Source organism: Seriola lalandi, unplaced genomic scaffold (genome assembly GCF_002814215.2).
Source record: "Seriola lalandi dorsalis isolate HSWRI2012SDOR001 ecotype SW California unplaced genomic scaffold, Sedor1 jcf7180002054892, whole genome shotgun sequence".
Classification (NCBI taxonomy): domain Eukaryota; kingdom Metazoa; phylum Chordata; class Actinopteri; order Carangiformes; family Carangidae; genus Seriola; species Seriola lalandi.
The window spans coordinates 538,561-558,690 of NW_019525444.1; the positions used below are offsets into that span (position 1 = coordinate 538,561).

The 20,130-nt window shown below is 40.9% G+C and overlaps 3 protein-coding genes across 6 annotated transcripts; 2 read left to right on the forward strand and 1 right to left on the reverse strand.

Moving 5' to 3' along the window:
• Nucleotides 1-108: 108 nt before the first annotated feature.
• On the forward strand, nucleotides 109-6,635 carry pms2 (PMS1 homolog 2, mismatch repair system component). 2 transcript variants are annotated; one of them, XM_087180117.1, is made up of 15 exons: nucleotides 109-701; nucleotides 1,130-1,272; nucleotides 1,698-1,784; nucleotides 1,859-1,961; nucleotides 2,047-2,230; nucleotides 3,014-3,181; nucleotides 3,449-3,546; nucleotides 3,646-3,745; nucleotides 3,833-3,917; nucleotides 4,010-4,162; nucleotides 4,333-5,200; nucleotides 5,305-5,472; nucleotides 5,554-5,654; nucleotides 5,780-5,949; nucleotides 6,336-6,635. In XM_087180117.1, the coding sequence occupies exons 1-15, from the start codon at nucleotides 688-690 to the stop codon at nucleotides 6,477-6,479; spliced, it is 2,586 nt and encodes an 861-aa protein (XP_087036243.1). In that variant the 5' UTR covers nucleotides 109-687; the 3' UTR covers nucleotides 6,480-6,635. The 2 variants fall into 2 exon arrangements, with proteins under 2 accessions (XP_087036243.1, XP_023285050.1); XM_023429282.2 differs by having other exon boundaries at nucleotides 1,133-1,272.
• A 109-nt stretch (nucleotides 6,636-6,744) lies between these two features.
• On the forward strand, nucleotides 6,745-12,378 carry rsph10b (radial spoke head 10 homolog B). The gene is made up of 18 exons (XM_023429336.2): nucleotides 6,745-7,013; nucleotides 7,148-7,223; nucleotides 7,314-7,382; nucleotides 7,640-7,813; nucleotides 7,891-7,976; nucleotides 8,057-8,177; nucleotides 8,293-8,469; nucleotides 8,606-8,711; nucleotides 8,825-8,940; nucleotides 9,030-9,219; nucleotides 9,349-9,454; nucleotides 9,994-10,073; nucleotides 10,404-10,552; nucleotides 10,814-10,918; nucleotides 11,075-11,206; nucleotides 11,572-11,644; nucleotides 11,752-11,948; nucleotides 12,308-12,378. The coding sequence occupies exons 1-18, from the start codon at nucleotides 6,754-6,756 to the stop codon at nucleotides 12,317-12,319; spliced, it is 2,229 nt and encodes a 742-aa protein (XP_023285104.1). The 5' UTR covers nucleotides 6,745-6,753; the 3' UTR covers nucleotides 12,320-12,378.
• A 42-nt stretch (nucleotides 12,379-12,420) lies between these two features.
• Nucleotides 12,421-18,831, reverse strand: dlgap5 (discs, large (Drosophila) homolog-associated protein 5). Of its 3 annotated transcripts, none has more exons than XM_087180116.1 (19): nucleotides 18,706-18,831; nucleotides 17,658-17,900; nucleotides 17,236-17,423; nucleotides 17,005-17,070; nucleotides 16,856-16,895; nucleotides 16,659-16,751; nucleotides 16,442-16,528; nucleotides 16,213-16,287; nucleotides 16,082-16,119; nucleotides 15,721-15,956; nucleotides 15,419-15,592; nucleotides 15,212-15,300; nucleotides 14,883-15,043; nucleotides 14,689-14,790; nucleotides 14,307-14,562; nucleotides 13,545-14,173; nucleotides 13,248-13,413; nucleotides 12,849-12,892; nucleotides 12,421-12,698 (listed from the first exon to the last, which is right to left on the reverse strand). In XM_087180116.1, the coding sequence occupies exons 2-19, from the start codon at nucleotides 17,893-17,895 to the stop codon at nucleotides 12,585-12,587; spliced, it is 2,796 nt and encodes a 931-aa protein (XP_087036242.1). In that variant the 5' UTR covers nucleotides 17,896-17,900; nucleotides 18,706-18,831; the 3' UTR covers nucleotides 12,421-12,584. The 3 variants fall into 3 exon arrangements, with proteins under 3 accessions (XP_087036242.1, XP_023285101.1, XP_023285103.1); XM_023429333.2 differs by having other exon boundaries at nucleotides 15,721-15,971; XM_023429335.2 differs by lacking the exon at nucleotides 12,849-12,892 and having other exon boundaries at nucleotides 15,721-15,971.
• Nucleotides 18,832-20,130: the final 1,299 nt, after the last annotated feature.

Consider the following 20,130-nt stretch of genomic DNA (forward strand, 5'->3'; position numbering starts at 1 on the left):
GACCATGATTTAACAGCTGTTCAGGGACCGTCTCAAAATAAACGTGCGTGACTCACAACGTCATTAACTGCAAGTGAAAAAAATGTTACACTCAAAACTACAGCGTAAAATCAACACAGATGTTGTATTATAATATAAAAATATAACCCTAGCGTTTAAAAGAATGGAGAATGACCCAGTAACAAAAAGCGACTTATCCGTTTCTTACAATATGAGGTACTTGCACACGCGCCCTAACATCTCACCGGGTCAAAGGTTCCGGTGGGTTTGGTGATGAAATGCTTCAAGGTTTGAGGAAATGGGTTTGTTTATATTCATTTTCTACACAGCGATATTATTATGTGGACGTTGTTATTACTCTTAGATTCTGTGCTCATTTTGTGAGGTTGCTTTTTTTACACACTCAATATTTTTACATTATCACTTTTAATAGTCAGACTGCGCAGGTTTTGCGCAGCGGTGACGCTCGTGAACAATTTGCGCACTGCGCGCGGAACAGCTTCACTTTTGTGTTTACAGCACGATGTCGTGAAGCGGTTTTTTACCACCGACACTTCGTGAAAACAAACTAACTACATTTGCATGAATGTCAAGTCGTTAATTAGCGTCTCTTGGTTTATCTGTTTCAGATGACGCCACATATCAAAGTTTGAATGAGTTTTGCCTCAAGCTTTTCAGGCTTTGAAAATGTCTGATGCTTGGTAAGTTAGCTACCATAGTATTTATTTAATTTGCCTGCAGATATTTGTTTTTAACACCGTGCAAATCTGAATATTGAATATGCAATGTTAAAATGTTATTACGTTTTATCCCAATTATTTCACCTTGTCTTGTTTTTTTTAAACCTGTATCACGTTTCACTGTAAAAACTGCACATTTATGTATAATTACATCCATACATGTATATTTAAATCCAAAGAAACTAAAGTAGGACTCCACAATTTATAATCAGGTCACCTAACATTCCCACAGCCCTCATATACTCATCACAGATTACAGAATGGTTTTCATGAGTTTATTACACCTTTAATATTATCTTTATAGTTATGCATGTGTAAATCTGTTGCAGCGGTATTAATTAAGCAGAGGGCGACGTTATTATTCACCATTGTGCTTGTTTTCTTCTCAGTAGCTCCGAACCTGCAGGAGCCATCAAGGCCATTGACAAGCACTCAGTGCATCAAATCTGCTCAGGACAGGTGGTGCTGACTTTGGCCACTGCTGTCAAAGAGCTGGTGGAAAACAGCATTGATGCAGGAGCCACCAACGTTGGTAAGCACAGATATACACAAAGTTTGTTTGATACTGAGTTTTTTTTTGTCACATGAAGAGGTTTTAACAAAGTACATTTCACTCATGAGAGCTGCTGTTGTGAACACTATTAAAATTATGGTTTTATCGTTGTTAAAATGACATGGTGCCTTTGTTTTACAGTCCAGCACAACGGTAGATATCGATTTAGCTTAAATTATGGACAGAAATTTCTTGTATCATGTTTTAACGTCTCAGAAAGTGCAACAAAATAAATCCTTTGTGGCAAAATATGTTGAAAACAGAGATCTATCAGAACAGCTCACCTGGAAGCCCACCTGGAAATGGGCTGAGTTATCTGCATAATACAGTTTAAACTAATCAAGATGACATGATTGCTTGTCATTGCTGTGTGATGCTCAGTATCATATTGTTGCATGTTCCAGATGTGAAACTGAAGGAGTGTGGAACTGAGCTAGTGGAAGTGTCAGACAATGGCAAAGGAGTAGAAGACGCCAACTTTGAGGGACTGAGTAAGTGTCAGCTTCGTGTATACGCTCCGTTAAACATGGCCGACCTACTGAAGCCTCCTCTCTCTGTTCCACAGCATTGAAGCATCACACATCAAAGCTGAGAGATTTCTCTGATCTCATCCATGTGGAAACATTTGGCTTCAGAGGTGAAGCCCTCAGCTCTTTATGTGCTCTGAGGTAAAACACTTCAACAGCCACGTTGTTTCGGCACATACACTTAAAATACCTTTCACCTCATTAAGCCTCCAACTCCTCGTTCCAGTGATCTGAGTGTGGTGACGTGCCATGAGTCCAACCAGGTGGGGACCAAGCTGGTGTTTGACCACAAGGGCCACATGGTGCAGCAGTCACCCCATCCCCGTCAGCAGGGCACCACGGTCAGCCTGCAGCAGCTTTTCTACACCCTGCCTGTTCGACACAAGGAGTTCCAGCGCAACATAAAGAAGGTCAGTCATTAAAACGATCATTCTGATGTTTCTGCATGTTTTAGCCCTTTTACTACTTATCACATACATGTTATGTAACTCCAGACAGTTTTCTTTTTGGTTTAACAGTTAGTCTTATACACTCTAGGCAGCCTTTGGTTTCCATTCATGTTATATGAAATTGCTTTACAGTGATTTTACACTTGCCTGAGATTCTGACAGTGAACATTAAGTTTTTGAATTACGTTATCATTTAATGGTAACAGAGAAATCGTGCCTGATGGAAACTCAGATGTTGAGTCTGAACAGCGATCTTAATAATAATGATGAATTAATCATTATTTATTTATTGCTATACTGAAAAATATTTTATATTTTATGTAAATAAGTTATAAAACCTTGACTTGAATCTCGAATATCCCTCCACATTATCCCAGACCAGTTTTTGGACTTTGCAAGTTGATTTTCATACCATAAATGAAACCTACTGGATTACAGGAGAAAAGGGAAAACACATCAATCAATATAAAAGTGAGAACAGGTGGCGGGAATGTAAAAAAGTAAAGGGACAAAGCATATGACATATTTAACTTCACGTGAATAATTTATATGATTCTGAAGTAAAACTCTTCTCTCAGGACATGATATGTAACGTAACATGTAATCATGTAAAGCCTGTAGGCATTTCATAGTTTTCATTTAGTATCTTTAAAAATCTTTTACTGTAGAGCCAATCAGTGGCTGCTTAAATGACATATATCATTCATGTTTAATCCCTGATATTTCATTGCTTTGTATTTTCAGGAATATACCAAAATGATACATGTCCTGCAGTCGTACTGTATCATCTCTACTGGAGTGCGTATTACCTGCTCCAACCAAAATGGGCAGGGAAAGCGCAGCACGGTGCTCAGCACCAGTGGAAGCCAGAGCATGAGGGACAATATAGGAGCCATATTTGGACCAAAACAGGTTGGAACTCTGGCACATTGTGTTTACATTTGTATTGACCATAATGTTTATTTAACTGCAGAGAGTGTAAGTGTAACCTCATCACTATGTGCATGTGAATGTCTAATTTTTCCAAATTGCTGACAATATTGAAGTAAAACTGTTTTGCTTCCAGCTTGATTTTCCTTGCAGAGTTTCTCTATTATTTTTAAGGAATTTTTACAGAATTTCCACTACTCCTAAAAAAAGAAAATGTCTATGGTTTAATGTCTGTTGTGTGTCCTGCAGCTGCAGAGTCTTCTGCCTTTTCAACAAGTTTCCCCTTCAGAAAATATTATTGAAGAATATGGGTTCAAGGATGCAGATCTTCCCAAACAGCTTTTCACGTGAGTGGCACCATTGCATTAAAGTCCTATATTCCTCTCTCTGCATACAAAGCAGAGTTTGTTTGTTTTTTAATTAAAAACCTGTGTGTACTTTGGCAGCATGACGGGGTTTGTGTCACGAGGAGACCATGGTGTTGGGAGAAGCGCCACAGACAGACAGTTCTTCTTCATCAATAACCGGCCATGTGATCCCCTGAAGGTAATTCAATTGTAGAGGATTTATTGGGAAATTTAAAGGTGAGGATTCATTGATACAACCTGACCTCTGGATATTCCTAACTTGCAGGTGACCAAACTTGTGAATGAAGTATATCACATGTATAACAGACATCAGTATCCATTTGTTGCCTTGAACATAGCTGTTGCCTCAGGTAAGAAAATTTAATTATATCAAAACTCGATTCCTGAAAAACAGAATTGGCATTCTGAACCACATGAGGGTTTTTATGTGGTGTTATTTCAGAGTGTGTGGATGTGAACGTCACCCCAGACAAGCGACAGATTTTCCTTCAGGAAGAGAAACTCTTGCTGGCTATTCTAAAGACCTCCCTCATCAGCATGTACGAGGCTGGAGTCAATAAGATCAGCCTGAACTATACACCCATGCCCAGCAGCAGTAAGAGCACATCATTACATTTATCCTGCATGTCAACAGTTGATATGTACAGCAAATATTTATATTATAGCAGAGTAATATCACTGAGAGATTTTTCAGCATGATTTGGTTTAGACTTTTCCATTACAGTGCTTTTTATTTTTGACATTTTTCCTGTCACTTGTCTGTAGATGCAACATCGGCATCTGACCTGCGTCAGGTGGTCCCGTCTAATGAGAACATGCCAGAACCAGGAAAGGCCGTGGAACCGCTGATACAGAGCCCAAAGTCATCCTTGAACCTGGCCAGTCTAAAAGCTGCTTTTTCAAGTCACCACAGCTCCAATTCTGGGAACAAATCAAACATGTCAAAATCTGCCAACAGTGGCCCAACACAGAAAACACTGCAGACGTTTTTTAAGGGTTCTGTAAAACCTCCTGCTTCCAACCCAAGTGTTAAATCTCCTTTGAAACCTGCAAAAGATCTAGCTGAATGCTCCCCAGTGGGAAAGTCAGTGCTAGATGGATTCAGATACAGAAAGGTATCGTGTAGTGATCCAGAGGATGAAAAAGACAGTTGTGTTTCCACTTCAGCAGCTCCAGATAGTCAGTGTTCAGGCCTGGAGCGCAGTTCTCCTGAACCGCTGATTGACAGTGTAAAAGATGAAACATTCGAAGAAACATCAGACAACGGTCAGACTGCTCCTGAACAGCAAGAATTACAGACTGAGCCATGCGCTTCAAATGAGGACGGTACTGTGAGCCCTGATGCTAAGAGGGCCAGGACAGAGAATCTACATTTCCCTACTGAACTCAAATCCAACACTTTCTTAAACTGTTCTGAGGGATCCTCTTCCTCTAAAGTGGATGCTCCAACCTGCTTACAGAGGACGACTGTGCCCCTCCAGTTCTCTTTACAAGAGCTTGAAGGGAAGATAAGGAGGATAAAGGACCAGCAGAAACAAAAGGCCAGCGACGAGCTACGCTACCGACGCTTCAGGGCCAAGATCAACCCTGGAGAAAACCAAAGTGCAGAGGACGAGCTGAAGAAGGAGATCAGGTAGGATTTCACTACTTCACTATAACTACAGCTGAGTATATTATTAGTATACTATTCAAGTGTAACTACCAGAACAGTAAACGATCCTACTTTCATCTCAACAGTAAAGACATGTTCAAAGAGATGGAGATCATCGGTCAGTTTAACCTGGGCTTCATTATCACCAAACTCAACTCGGACATCTTCATGATTGACCAACACGCCAGTGATGAGAAATACAACTTTGAGATGTTGCAGCAGCACAATGTGCTCCAAGGACAGAAACTCATAGTGTAAGAGAAGTGTAAATCAGTAGATTCATCTTTACACTGAATTGTTTAGAAGTACCTTTTTCCTTTTTTTTTTATTTCCAGCCCTCAGAAACTTCACCTCCCTGCGGTCAGTGAGAATGTCCTCTTAGAGAACATCGAGATTTTCAGAAAGAATGGCTTCGAATTTCTGGTGGACGAGGACGGTATGGAAGTTCAACTGTTTGATATGAGGGATTAAACATGAGTTAATTTCATTTCATGTTTAACATACAGATTTCCCATTTGGATAATTACGATTACTAAATCAGATTTTTCATTGCGATTCTAGCTCAGGTGATGGAGAGGGTGAAGCTGGTGTCTCTGCCCACCAGTAAGAACTGGACTTTCGGTCCAGGCGATATTGAGGAGCTGATCTTCATGTTGAGTGACAGCCCAGGGGTCATGTGCCGACCATCCAGAGTCAGACAGATGTTTGCCTCCAGAGCTTGTCGGAAATCTGTGAGTTTATACTTATAATAAACAGACACTTCAATAAGTCAATTGTCATTATATTCCCTCCTTGGCCAATAGAGGTTACATGACTACACCGGTGTGTTTGTATATTTAGCTTACAGCAAAGCATGTTTTACTTTTTATGTGTTTTAATCTTTTGTGTTGTAATGTAGCACTGCTGCTAATTTGATTGCCAATAATGCAATAATATTTTTGCTATGAATGAAAAAGTAAACATGCACATCTCATGAAACAAATGTAAAACTTCAAGTCTTTTGTGATTTTTGGTAACAAAATCAAATTTTAATTTTGTTATAGACTCATTGAATAACATTTCACTTTTTAAAGGAATTTGTTTTTACAGAAATTGTTTTGCTTATGTCCATCCTCAGGTGATGATTGGCACCGCTCTGAGTGTCAGTGAGATGAAGAAGCTGGTGGTTCACATGGGGGAAATTGAACATCCATGGAACTGTCCTCACGGCAGGCCAACCATGAGACACCTCGCCAACCTGGAAATCATCTCACAAGACTGACCATGACAAACTATCAATAACCCCATCTGTACATATTGTATATTTGTATTGTTCAGATACTTGGTATTGTTTTTTGTTTGTTTGTTTTTTTTTTTATAGATATGTTCCTATTTTTAATATACTTGGAGGAAATAAACAATATACATGAAGAGTTGACATTCGTGTTTCGTATTGTCCTTTTTGACTGAGTAAAGTTGCCGTAGTTTTAAGCGTCCTTCGTCGTTGCCATGGAGACGAGCCTAGCGTTGTACGTGAGATACACAAACGGAGCAAAATGACACAGGGGAAAGACGAGAAGAAAACTACGACAATAAGTGGTAAACATGAAAACAAGAAGAAATGTGGAAACGCGGATCCGGAACAGACAGCGGAAGGATGGGAAAAAGGAAAGTTAGTGAGCTGCTCTGGTGGTTTAAAGGTAAATTCAGCGGATGTGGATCTGAACCAAACCAACCTCCACCCTGCTAGCGACGAGCAGCCGGAACATGAGGACATTTGTGAACTCCCCACACTATTTAACCTAACTATTCAGAGGTAAATCATCACGCAGCATTTATTAAATTAAACTAATCATAACCTGCCTGGATAAAGTAAATGCATTTCCAAGGATTTGTGGCAGTGAGGAACTGGTTGTGTCTGAGGTGTAAACTGGTGTCTCTCACTGACAGGTATGAAGGGGAAACCTGTGACGGCCAGTCGCATGGGGAAGGTGTTGCTTGTTTTGAAGGAGGACATATGTACAAGGTGCAAAAGCAAATAACACTACATTTTGAAAAAGTTGGAAAAGCTTATATATTTGATTTTATAATACAGTATGCATACTTTTTTGTGAAGGGTATGTTTACTAAGGGACTAATGAATGGAGCAGGTGTCTTCACGTGGGCAGGTGGGATGAAATATGAGGTAGGGTACTGTAATTAAATTGTATTATATTTCATATTTATATTTTCTTTATATTGTAATATATAAAATATGTTTTATTTACTGATGAACTTAAATTTGATTGATAACCCATGTGTACATAACATTTCTCAACATGCATCTTGTATACATGCAAAATAATAATAAAACCGAGAAAGGCGTAGAATGAGAGTATGATAATATGGTTTTAAATGCTCAGGTCAAAATCTTGAATTAAATTGAAGTTTCTAATCCAACAGGGAGAATTTGTGTGTAACATTCCCATGGGCCAGGGTGCCTACACCTGGCCAAATGGCAGCTCCTATACAGGTGAAGTGTACAATGGTATACGACATGGGACTGGAATTCACAAATGTGCCATAAACGGTGTGTCATACAGAGGGCAGTGGGATCAGGGCAAGAGGCACGGAAAGGTATGATTCACCAATTTATTATCAGGAATAGTCGTTCCTGTTTTTAATTTCTTTTTAATTGGTCGTCTTTGTGTTAGGGTGTAGTGTATTATAACCCGGATAAAACCTCTTGGTACAAAGGAGACTGGGTGAAGAACAACAGAGATGGATTGGGAGAGAGATGGTATGTACAAGAGTAAATGATCTAACCTGTTGCCTGAATTACATTTGAACTTTCTAAAGGTATCATCTGTTTGTTAACAGCTACCCTTCTGGCAACATTTACTCTGGTGAGTGGAAGAACAACCTGAGACATGGAGAAGGCACGATGCGGTGGCTAAAGCTGGGACAGCAGTATGTTGGGATGTGGCAGGATGGAGTCCAGGTATGAAATCATGCACGCATACTGTAGCAAATGATACTGTATTATTATCCCCTCTAAAACACCAAGCTTTCTATATGTTTTTGTTATGAATCACATGAGCTCACTTCTTTGGCAGCATGGGCGAGGAACACACATCTGGATCCTGAGGCGAGCTGATGGATCCCAGTATTCCCAGAGTAATCGGTACACAGGGGATTTCGTTCAGGGTCAGAGGCACGGACTTGGAACGTTTTACTACGCTGGTGGTGCAATCTACGAAGGAGAATGGAAGAACAATAAAAAAGATGGGAAGGTTAATTAGAGATACAGAATTGTCTGTCAATGTCTATATGCATATGTACTCATCATATTCAGTAACACATCTACAGTGATCCTAAGATGATGTAAATTGTTACACACTAAAAGTGACTGTGCTTTATGGTTCATAGGGAAAATTCACTTTCAAGGATGGGCATGTTTTTGAAGGGGATTTTGTGGATGATCAGATGATGACACCCAACTTGGGTGGAAACAGAGCTCCCACTCCTCTGTGTGGTAAACACCTACATCACATTAGCTCCATTCAAAATGCTCAGTCTGCCAACAAGGAGATACTTAACAATGTCACAGTCTGAAAACCTGACCTACAATTTTGCATCTTGTTACAGGTGCATTTCCACTGTTAGGTAGTGATTCATCTGCCTTAGGACCAGACATGGCTCTGAACATTGAATGTCTTCTGGATAAAATCCCTGAGAGAAAGCGTGACACGGAGCGCAAACAGGTGAGGTCCCACATTATTGTAAAACTGTCAACATACAGTATGATCTTAATCCTAGATCCTTATTTTCAATCCTGTGTCCTGAGTAACAGGTGGAGTTTGTGATACTGAGGAAAGACATGGAGCTGCGGTCCATCTATAGTTTCTACAGCAGACTTGGTCATGCCCACTCCCTAGATAACACCTTCCTGCTGTCCCGCCTGCAGCTGTGGCGCCTGCTCAAAGACTGTCACATCCACCATCACGACATCACTCTGACACAGATAAACCATTTTATCAAAGGTGAGAGGGGCCGTCATTCATAGTCTCTCTTACACCTCACATATACAGGATACTGATAGCTTCATGATTACAGTATTTTTGGGATACTTGAACACTGTGGTTAATGTTGTCGTTCTTTCTGTGCCCCAGAGGATGCCACTGCAGAGATCCACTGTCCTTTTACCCCCATGACGCTTCGTAGGCTCCTCAGCTGTCTAGTGATCGTGGCCTACCACATCTATAATAAAGACATGGTGTAAGGAATAGAACCTGCTCCAACAGATCTTCACCAGTAGAATGGAAATCTCAGATGTGCAGTCGTTCCTCCACTGAGAGGGCTGACATGATATTTTGGTTCAGACTTTCATGACCATCTTCACGATTAACTGTAATAACTCTTTTGATTCTATTTTCATCAGGTTTAATTGGTCCAATACAAAATACGTTGCAAAATTCCCATCTGACTCAGTTGTACTTTTTGTATTAGGCTAATTAACAAATGCTAACAAAGCTAAATTGGCAAACATTACACCTGCCTAACATAATAGTGATGTTAGCATGTAAGCGTACTGATGTTAGCATTTAGCTCTAAGCTCCTCTTTGCGGAGCCACTACTTTGATGGTAATGAATTTCAAACTTTATCCAATTTGAAAAGATTAACACTAAAATGTGCTCAAGTGACCTTAGAGTTCACCGATCACCATCGCACCAAGGAATAACACAAAGACAAGATTGTAATAGAAATGTTTTTTTTTTCCTCTGTGACTCGTTTATACTTTGCTTACTTTTCACAGGTCACAAAATTACCTTTTGGCTGCCTGCTTATCCAAACTGATAACAGACGACATCCTTCCTAATGCTAAGAATGTAAAAGGTGATAACATGCATGTACACAAATTAGATGACAGAGGAACCTGCAAGCTGATTTATTACAGCATGAAAAGTGTCAAATAGGGACATTAGAAAGCTCCCAGACAGGAGAGCCAGTTATTCAATAAGATTTAGTGCAAAACATTGGAGACTAAAACAAACAATTACTGCAGATGTTTTTGTCCATCAGGTCCTTATAAGTTTGCAGGTTCCTCATTTTCCTGGTGTTTTTCAAGTTTTTTCTGAGAGGACACACCTACAGAAACTGATGGTGTTGATGCCATATATTACTGAGTAATAGCTGTGCTCACTAAGTATACCTGTGTATATCCAGGCTTCCTGTTTGGAGAACCACACTTTTCAGTGGTGGCTGGGAATTACATGAAGAGATGTTGGGAAGTCTACCAGGTTTACTGCAGTGTCCACGCAGCCCTGGGAGATGACCAGACCATGACCTGCAGACACATGCTGTGGATGTTCAAGGTGCAACAGACTTTCTAACAATTGTAAATGGTTTTGAGTTAAATTTATAAAGGGTTAAAAAAAATACATCAAACTATTGCATGGCTGTTTTACCTACTGAAAATGATGTTGCCTACTTTTCAGCTACAAAAGTCTCCCATACCAAGAACCAACATCACACTCAGGATTAATTAAAAACAAATGTTAGTCACATACATAAAATGTATAATTCCCACCTTGTTTAAGACACGGTGTTGATAAGTTTATTGTAACCCCTGCAAGGATCTTCGTCTGCTGGACGATAAGCTGACCACAGCGAGGTTACTGAAGATCATCACTGCAGAGTGCCGTGACCCCAACAACCTGTCCTCCTGCCTGAATCTGGAGGTCTGCCTGTAGGCTTTACACCAGCTCTTTACACTCATCCATCATTTTTTTCAATGCCCATTGAAAGATTAGCATTCATCCACCTACCCCAGTTTGTTAATTCCTTTCCCTCCTCTGTATCACTTTTGTTGTCGTCTCTCTCTTTTTCTGCTGCAGATTACATTCCTGGAGTTTTTTGAGGTACTTCTGGGCTGTGCTGAGGTGAAATGTCAGGGGGTTTCTGGAAGTCTGCCAGTGCGCCAGTCCCTGTCCAGATCTAATACTGAGACCAGCGGAGATCTTCCCGAGGTGAGTGTAGTCTTTGCAGCAAACCTTTAAATACTTGTTCTGTCCAGGTGGCAGCTCTAAAAGAATTCCCCCATCCCTCCTGAAATCTCCAACCCTAAATCAGCAGGGATTAGTTGCTACAGGCAATCTAGCATGCAAAACAAATCAACATTTATCTTAATCGCTGCTCCAGATGTTTTTGATTGAGGCGGCAATTCACATGCAACACGAATTTCACGAGTATCTGTATCAGAAAGACATCCCAATATCCTGTATTAATATCAATATTGTTACACCCTTGCTGTTGATATTAATGAAGTATGTAATAAACTTGGCTATATGGTTTTCTCTTAAATCTTTATAATAGTATTTACATCTTATCATAGATCCCTGCTCAGGACATCTCACAGAGTCAACAAGATGTCAAGACTAAAGTCGATAAGCAACCTCGGTCTGCAGGTTTGTAATGTTGGCTTTTATTTTATGTTTTATAGATGATTTATAGTATCGACTAGAAAATCATAAAACTCAAAAACATATTAAAACATGTATTATATTTCTTATAGAGTACAAAGAAGAGCATAAAGGTGAGGGGAAGGGAATGCAAACCAGAGGAATGGAGGCCAAAAACCAGACAGTTCATCAGTTCTTCTACCACTTTTTCTTCCCTGCGTTTGACCATCACCAGTTGGTGACTAAAAACATGGAGGAAGATAAACTGCCAGGAGGCCGAGTTACATCACTAAAGCCCAATAAGAGCCAGGTAGACTACTTTTACTAATTCCCAGCTAAGATTTATTTGTTTTTGTTGGGTAAGTGTTTCGGTTTTTATGTAATGAATCTTTATCCATGAGATTTAATCAGGCAATCTTCATGAACCAACTTGTTTTTTTTACTGTTTTATGCCTTTTCTCATTTTACACACATAACCAACATTAGTTAAAATTCTAAGCAACAATATAATACTGGCTTAATATTACAGTGTTTCAATTTATATATTATAATGAAATGAATATTGACAAGTCAAGCAATAGTTCTTTAGCATAAATACTGCCACCAGATGGCGTCTTTCACTTTTCCTTTCTGGCTTTCCATCCACTTATCTCTGCTTCACATTTGCAGATGCAGCAGTGAAACCTGATGAACGCAGGAAGAAGACAACAGCCTTCAAATGCAGTAATAAAAGCATCGAGAGTATCGCTGATTTGTTGGATGTAAATGAGGAGTATTGGTCATTTCCTTGTTCTCAACTAGAACTTTAATCAAACCATCTTGTAAGATAAAACTATTTTCCAGTAATCTAAAAATAAATGTCAAAATCACTCAAATACATTTTTTCTGAAAGGATATAACAAAGTTAGTGAATACATGTTAAAATTTAAAATAGAAAAACAGTTTGCTACACATTAGAGGGAGGGGTGAAGACCATGAGGTCACTTGGACAAACAGACTGGCGTATCCGTTCCTTTGGGTCCGGGGTGAAAAGAAGCAGGGCAGACTCCGCTGTCTGAACCTAAAAAATGCACCAAGAAAATTCAGAAATAATATTTAGCAATGTTAAGGCTGCAATAAAGAAACAAAAGTATTAGTCAAGAGTATAGGAAACTGTTCAATGTCAATATTTGGAAGATAAGAAATTTTAAAAAATGGAAGAAACTTTAACCTGTGGTGACACTGTGGTTAACACTGAAGGCACCTCTGGCATTGCTGTGGCAACAGTGAGAGAGTGAGCATAACCGTGAGTAACAATAGTAAAAATGTGCAATTTGTAACAGTTTAAAATCAAACAACGCCAGAAGAAAAACCACACAATCACAACATTTGTACTTAAAGTTGCAGTATGCAGATCTGATGTCTCAGGCTTGACAGTTAAAACTATTTTTTTTAGATCTGAATTTCTTTTTAAAACTACTATTTCTCAAATTCTTATTATATAAATTAATTTCTTCAAATGTCAATATGCCTACTGCAGCTTTAAAACCCATTAGTGTTGTTAAGGTAAAACAAACCCAAGTGTACCCAGCGTGAGTGCATGCACAGTGCCTATGGGTATCAGTCGTACCTGGTTCTTGTTGAGTTAGCAGATCTTCAGATTGACTTCTGGGACTCTCCATCTCAACATCCACTGCCATAGGCGACAGTGTTTCTATGGCAACTGCCCCCCTTGGCGACAGGCTGCATCTCTGTGATGGCTGAAGGTAACGCTCAAAGTCCAACCCAGGAATTTCCTAAAGTTACAAGAGAATTTGTTTATTGTATAGACAGATAAGACTGGATCACTCAAAGCTGTGATCCAAACAACAGCTGAGTGTGAGATTTTTCAAAACAGAATTCTAGTGAAGTCAGAGAAATTGTTTACCTCAACAACTGAGCTGTCTGGTGTACAACACACAGACTCTTGGGCCTGTACGTGGCCCTGCACAGCAGCAGGGGGGAAGATGGGAGGCTGGCTAGGACTCGCACAGGGCGATAGCGAGAAACTCAGAGACGATGAGGGCTCAGGGGCCTGGGAGACAAGAGGTGTTTTGCGTGGAGAGAGGGAGCATCTTGGAGAGACAGGGAAGTCAACATCAGCAGCTTCAGCTGGTTCGTCTTTCGCCTCAACTACAGAAATGGATGGCAGTGAAAGTACTGGTACAGAGACCGGTTCTTCCTGTTGTGCAGTGCTTCCTTCAGGCTGGGTGTCGTCTGAATGCACTTCTTTGACAGGTGAGAAACAAAGAGAGACATTCACAGTGTCCTTTCTCTCCTGGGGCGGCTGAGGAGTGCCTCCCTGAGACTTTGGTGCTTGTGCTGGGGTTTGGTCGTGGGTGAGACGCAGGTGGGCAGGAGTGAGAATGGGCTGAGCAGGAGAGGCGACGGTCTGAACGGGAGTCTGTGCCAATGCAAAGGATCGTCGAGTGAGTCTTCTGGGTGTGAGATAGTTGGAGCAGGGAGAGGCCTGAGGCAGCACAGCGGCACTCAGGCGGCTGGATCTTCTCACTGAACCTACAGAGACAACAATATGTATGAATTGGTTATTAACCCCAATCTTAAAGCTCAAGCAGCTGGGAACAGTACACAAGCAAGCTCTGATACATGACATGAAACGGCCTTTGGCGTGTAGTTACTTTTCTTTTACCTGGTGGTTTGGCTGGGCTCTCCACCTGGAAGAAGCCTCCATCAAAGACCACAGTGTCTGGCATTTGGGCCTCTTCTTGGGGTGGTGGTCCCTGAGAGTTCAGGCTGGGGTCATCCTCACTTTTACCAGCATCCTCTGTGGCTTTCTCTGCCTCAGCTGCCTGCTGTCTGGCTTTCATGGCTGCTTTCACGGCAGCCAGGCGAGACTTGGCTGCTGCTTTGTTTCCTGTTGGCTTGGCAGGTGCAGCTGATGGTTTCTGTCAAAAGGACACGTGTTTGTTTTCAGACCATTGCACTTCTTGCTTCTTAACTTCTATGTAAGCTCTCATGATGATGATGATGATGGAGCGTTCATGAATCTAAATTAATTTCAGAGTATTCACCTTCACTACTTTCCTCTGTCGTGGTGGGGGCTTGTGCTCTTCCACCCAGCCTCGGCCCTCTGCTTCCTTGAGAGCGTCAAACTTCTTGTTGACATCCTCTACCTGACAAGTGAAAAAAATATGTAAAATTGTGCTTCTCTTTATACATTTGGTGTCTGAAACAACATGTTGTCCCTCTCCTGTGAGGCACTCACCTGGTAATAAACCATGTCCCAGAATCCCTGCAGGTCAGTGCAGGTGGTGATCTTCTCACCTCGGCCCAGCTCACAGTCGTCCACTAGACCACTGAACTGTTTAAAACGCTCCTTCATCAACAGCCTCGCTTGGCCGACAGCTGTACGCATACGGTCTCTCACTAAACAGACAGGAGCAATAAAGACACTTAATTACAATTGTTCAGTTAGGGAATACTGGCATTGTTCCCCTGTTAGGAACACCACCACCTCTGTAGTTAAATCAAATTAAATTAAATAGTCACATATTTAAGATGTCACTCTGCCCTTGTTAGAGAAGACACACTCACTCTCTTCTGGAATGGACTCATCCTCCACTTTGGACTCCCAGTGGACAGACAGAGTCGTAAGTCTGTCTGTCTCATTGGCAATTTCCGATCTGAATAAAAAAAAAAGAAAAAAAAGAAAGAATGCATTTAAAACATTGAATTAACTGAACAATTAATTATAAAACTAAAATATATGACTAGACAATATTTACAAAAAAAAAGTGTCACCTGAAGTATGGTACGTCATGCTTTGATTCCAGGGGGCTGGCTGAAGTTGGAGGAGCCACTGAGGGAGATGTGCGAGTCGGGGAGCGGCGAGGGGATATAGAGGGAGAGGGTTCCCTTGGTTCAGACTGAGGCTCAACGTTGAATACAGGAGCTGGTGGAAGAATGAAGCTGGGGCTGGGTAGGAAGAGTCACAACATGACATTTAGATGCAACAATATCACAACATGAAAGCTTTCTTGTATTTTAAATAGATTTTTTTTTTTAAAAACTAAAAAATATAAAAAGAGAGAAAACAGACTCACCTGGGTGTAAGGAAAGCCTCTGCTGAGCGAGGAGTGAGAGGCTCAAACTTGAAGGACGACAATCCAACAGGAGCCTGGAAGACAAACCCCTTTGGGGCAAATGAAGAGACTGGAGCCTCAACAGGCTCCACAGCAGGGACAGAGTCGGCTGGAGCCTGGTCCACCACCATGTCCTCCTCCTCCTCTTCCTCAGAGCAGGGCGTTGGGCTGGGAGGATGAAGTGTTTCCTCTGGCTCCTTCAGCTCAGGCTCCTACACAAGACAGTAACAGCAAACTATGTGATCAACAAGTTACTACTAAAAATAAAAATAAAATGTCATCGCAGGTTGAACACCTTGCGTAAACTCACAGAAATGCTCACCTTGGGGACAGGAGTCTGGGTGGTGTCATTGACATTCGCTGTATTAAAAAAAAAGATGCATTAAGAAACCGGGAAGAAATTAAAAACAATTGCTCGTGTTCACATGTGAAACTATCAACTTTAAATGGTACCTTTGCAGTTTCTGTCTCTGCCAGAAGGAGGGGCCACAGGGTTGACAATGGCTCTACTCCTAGTGGTTCTTACATCTGTGGGTGGGAAGGGATATTCTATAGTAAGAGTGGTTTTCTAGAACAGTACCGTCTTTCTCAGTTTGCTTTGACCATCTTACCGCCAGCGGTGTTACAGTTTCAATGACAAAGAATAAAAAAAAAACCTGCTTGAACTCTTTGTGTACGATACCTGCAGCCTTGTCTTTCATCACAGGAACCGATGTAACAGGAGGCCTGTTGGCTGATCTGGTCGACAAAGCTCGTACAGCAGGCACCACTACAGTAGGATGGCATGACACAGAGACACAGAGTGAGATGTAAATAAGGAAACACAATAGGGTAAAACCAACATGATAGCTGGTCTCAAGGTCCACTTAAGTGCAAGATTTTTTCTTCTTACTGGTTACCTGCAGAAACTTTGGTCTTGGTTGTAATTGGTGCCGGTGCAGGCTTGACAGGAGCCACCCGGGTCCTGGTTGATCTTTCCACAGTAGGTTGAGCTATAGGAAGAGCAACACGTCAGATGTAAAGTCAAATGAAATCACCAGGTTGCAGTAGATAGTATGAATCATTTAAAATAAAAAGCAACATTCAATTAGTTTACCTTTCTTTGCCACAGTATTTGGGTCTTGTTTCTTCAAAGGCTGTAGAGATTTTGGTAAAAGAAAAATGATGCAACAAAGTGCATAACAGCTTTTAATTTTATGGAAGTTGATATCAGAAAGATGTTCCAGATCAGAGAGAAAATAGTACCTGCGGCACTTGCTGTTGTTTCATTGAACGGGTGACTCTGGTACTCTGGGATGGGATCACTTTTGTCTGAAAGACAAGCATAAATTGCACGTTGATCATTAAAGTGAACCCAGCCACAAATAAGTTTCCCTTTGTTATTACTTAGGTCTTCATATCCAGTAAGAACAAATAAAAGCAGTGGGGTAGGGGTATAAATTACAGTAACAGGTCTATTGTTGAGTCCTTGCTCACCTCTTTAGCTCTTTTTGGAGCAGCTGGGGCCACAGGGAGAGAAACAATGCAAATGGTGTCACTGGGATGATACAGGCCAGTCTTAAATATCCCTTTACGCTCCTTTTCTCTCTTTTCCTTCTCCTTCTCAAGAGCCTTCCGCTCTTTCCAGCGCTCAAGCTGTTTCAACCTCTCCTCTACTGCTATACCTGTGGACAAACAAGTGTGGGATGAGGCACAAGTTAGTCAGAATGATGGCCACAAAAAGGCAGAGCAGCCTAATGATCACAGCAGGTTTTCTATACAAATGGCTGCTAGTCATTGTAACCCATTAATGCACTAAAAAGACATGTTAATCATTCAAATGGAGGGTTATTGGTCATCGTACATGCACACAGGTTATTTGGTTTGAGTTGAAGCTGTGATGGATAATGAAGCATTACTTTTAGCAGGTTTTGCAATGTTCTGCGTCCTCTCTTTAATGATTGACATATTGCCAATGGCGATGGAGGCATCCAGGGAAGAGACATCCAGCTCAGGGAGCTTGTCCAGCTGCCTACGTGTGTTCACGGCCCGATCCCGATTCTCCTTCTGGGACTGAGACCTTCTGCGGGACAGTTTTACCCTCAGCATAGACACACTGGTGTCCCGCTGGCGCAGGTGAGCAAATCGAGAGTCCATGTTATCTGGAATAATTATGAAGAGGTAGAGGATGTATTAGAGGAACACTGGATATGACAGTTATTACAGATAGTAAGATGCATCACATACATGTAACTGTAACTGTCTCATTTTACTTTAAGTCAACAAATATTATAACGGCTACTGCAAATGCCCATCAACAGTTAATAACAACAGAGATTTATTCAAATATCGCTACTTTAACGTTACATGATTACTTTACTTTATCCAGAATAAAGCTTTTATATGACTTCTTGTGTCTCTAAATATGAATAAACTTGTTTTGCCTAACCTCAGTTACAGTAGCGTTAGCTAACAGGCTAACGTTACTGAATTAAACTACAGTAAACACCAAAAAGCCACGAGGTCAACCAAACCATAATAAGGGGAAGAAACACAAGAGCCAGAATATAAAAAAATGGGCCAGAATGAGTCAACACGTACAACTTTTGTATTTAGTGAGAAATTATTCCCCTGGATAATACATGCAATATTTTACTAGCTTAAAGCAGTGATACAAAACATTACGTTAACTTCTGTTTATCACGGCCCATATGATTAAAATTTCACTTCGACCACTGACCATAAAGATTAACTAACATTTATCTATCGGTAAATGATAAAGCCTGTGAAAACTTACGCTGCGTTTGATCAAAATTGTGATTTTAATGCGTTAGCCACCACAATTAGCTGCCCCGCAACGACTGATCGTGAAACAAGAGGAAGCGACCAACTAACTTAACTGTTGAATTAATAACGAAAGGCCTAAAACAGCTAATTAGACAACATTTAATTACACATCCGTCTTACCCCGTCCTTTCCAAAAAGCCTTAAAACAAACTCCTTCTTGGGACCGTCTTGTAAAAAACTAAATAAACAAAAACTAAGAGGGCAACGGACGAACTCTGCTCAGCCGAAAAACATAACAATCATGGCGGGTGAGTTTTTGAAATTCACCTAAGGTGACGCTGATTGGCTGCAAGTCACGCGGCAACAGTGAGCGCTGATTGGTTCTTCGTATTCTTCTTCAGATGGTTTTTCTGTGGTAGTTACACTAAGATTTGTCGTCCCCCTCTGGTCTGGAGTATGAAGTGTAAATTCAACAATTTATTACTCATCACTTTTATATGTTTTTTGTTTTGTCATTCCTTGCATAATATTAATTAAATAATTAAATTATATTATCAAATCAAATCAAGTTTATTTAAAAGCACATTTTAAACAACCACAGTGCTGTACAATAAAATACAAAGAAATAACATGACATGATAAAAGCCAAAAGGAAACAGGAAACAAAGCAAGGAAACAAATTAACTACCCCAGGCAGAGACAGACAAAAATAAAAACAAAAAAACACAGAGGCTGAAAGAGAAAAATAGAGCCATAAATAGGGCCATTCAAAGCCAGAGAAAACTGGGCGCCTACGGCAAATGCCCGATCAACCTTTCCCCTTATCCTCGACAAAAGGACAGCCAGGAGCAGCTGGCCTGCGGATCGGAGAGATCTGGGGATAGAAAGGGAGCACAGGAGCTCAGGGGATGTACTGGCCTGCCAGACCAGCCTGCCAGGCCGTGTAAAGCCTTAAAAACAAATGAAAGAACCTTGAACTCAATTTGATACTTGACTGGTAGCCAGTGCAGGGATGCAAGTACAGGTGGAATGCTGTCTCTCTTCCGGGTACCAGTGAACAGTCTGGCAGCAGCATTCTGCACCAGCTGTAGACAAGACCAGGAGGATTTGCTAATTCCCAAATAGAGAGCATTGCTATAATCCAGGAGGAAGTAAAGGCGTTTATGTTAACCTTCAGATCATTAAAGGTGATCAAATGGTTTATGTCTGGCTGTTCCTTTCTGGAAATAGCAACCTTTCACAACAGTGTTAATTTGTTTGTCACATTTTATGGCTCTATGAATCAAAGATGACACCAACATTTCTGGCCTGAGCATTGAGGTGAGGGGGCAGGGGTCATATGGGATGTGTTACGATGGAATCGGTCTTACTATAATTTAATTTGAGACAGTTATTTGCCATCTAATATTTCACATACTGGAGCCATTCAACGAGAGAGAGCATCAAATTATTAACATCATTATCACCAGGTTCTAATGGGAGGTATAGCTGAGTGTCGTCAGCTTGGCAATGATCGGAGGTATTATATTTTGGTTAGATGGAACCTAAAGTTATCAAGTAAAAGAAATTGGGCCCTAGAGTGGAGGCTTGAGGTTCTCCACACGT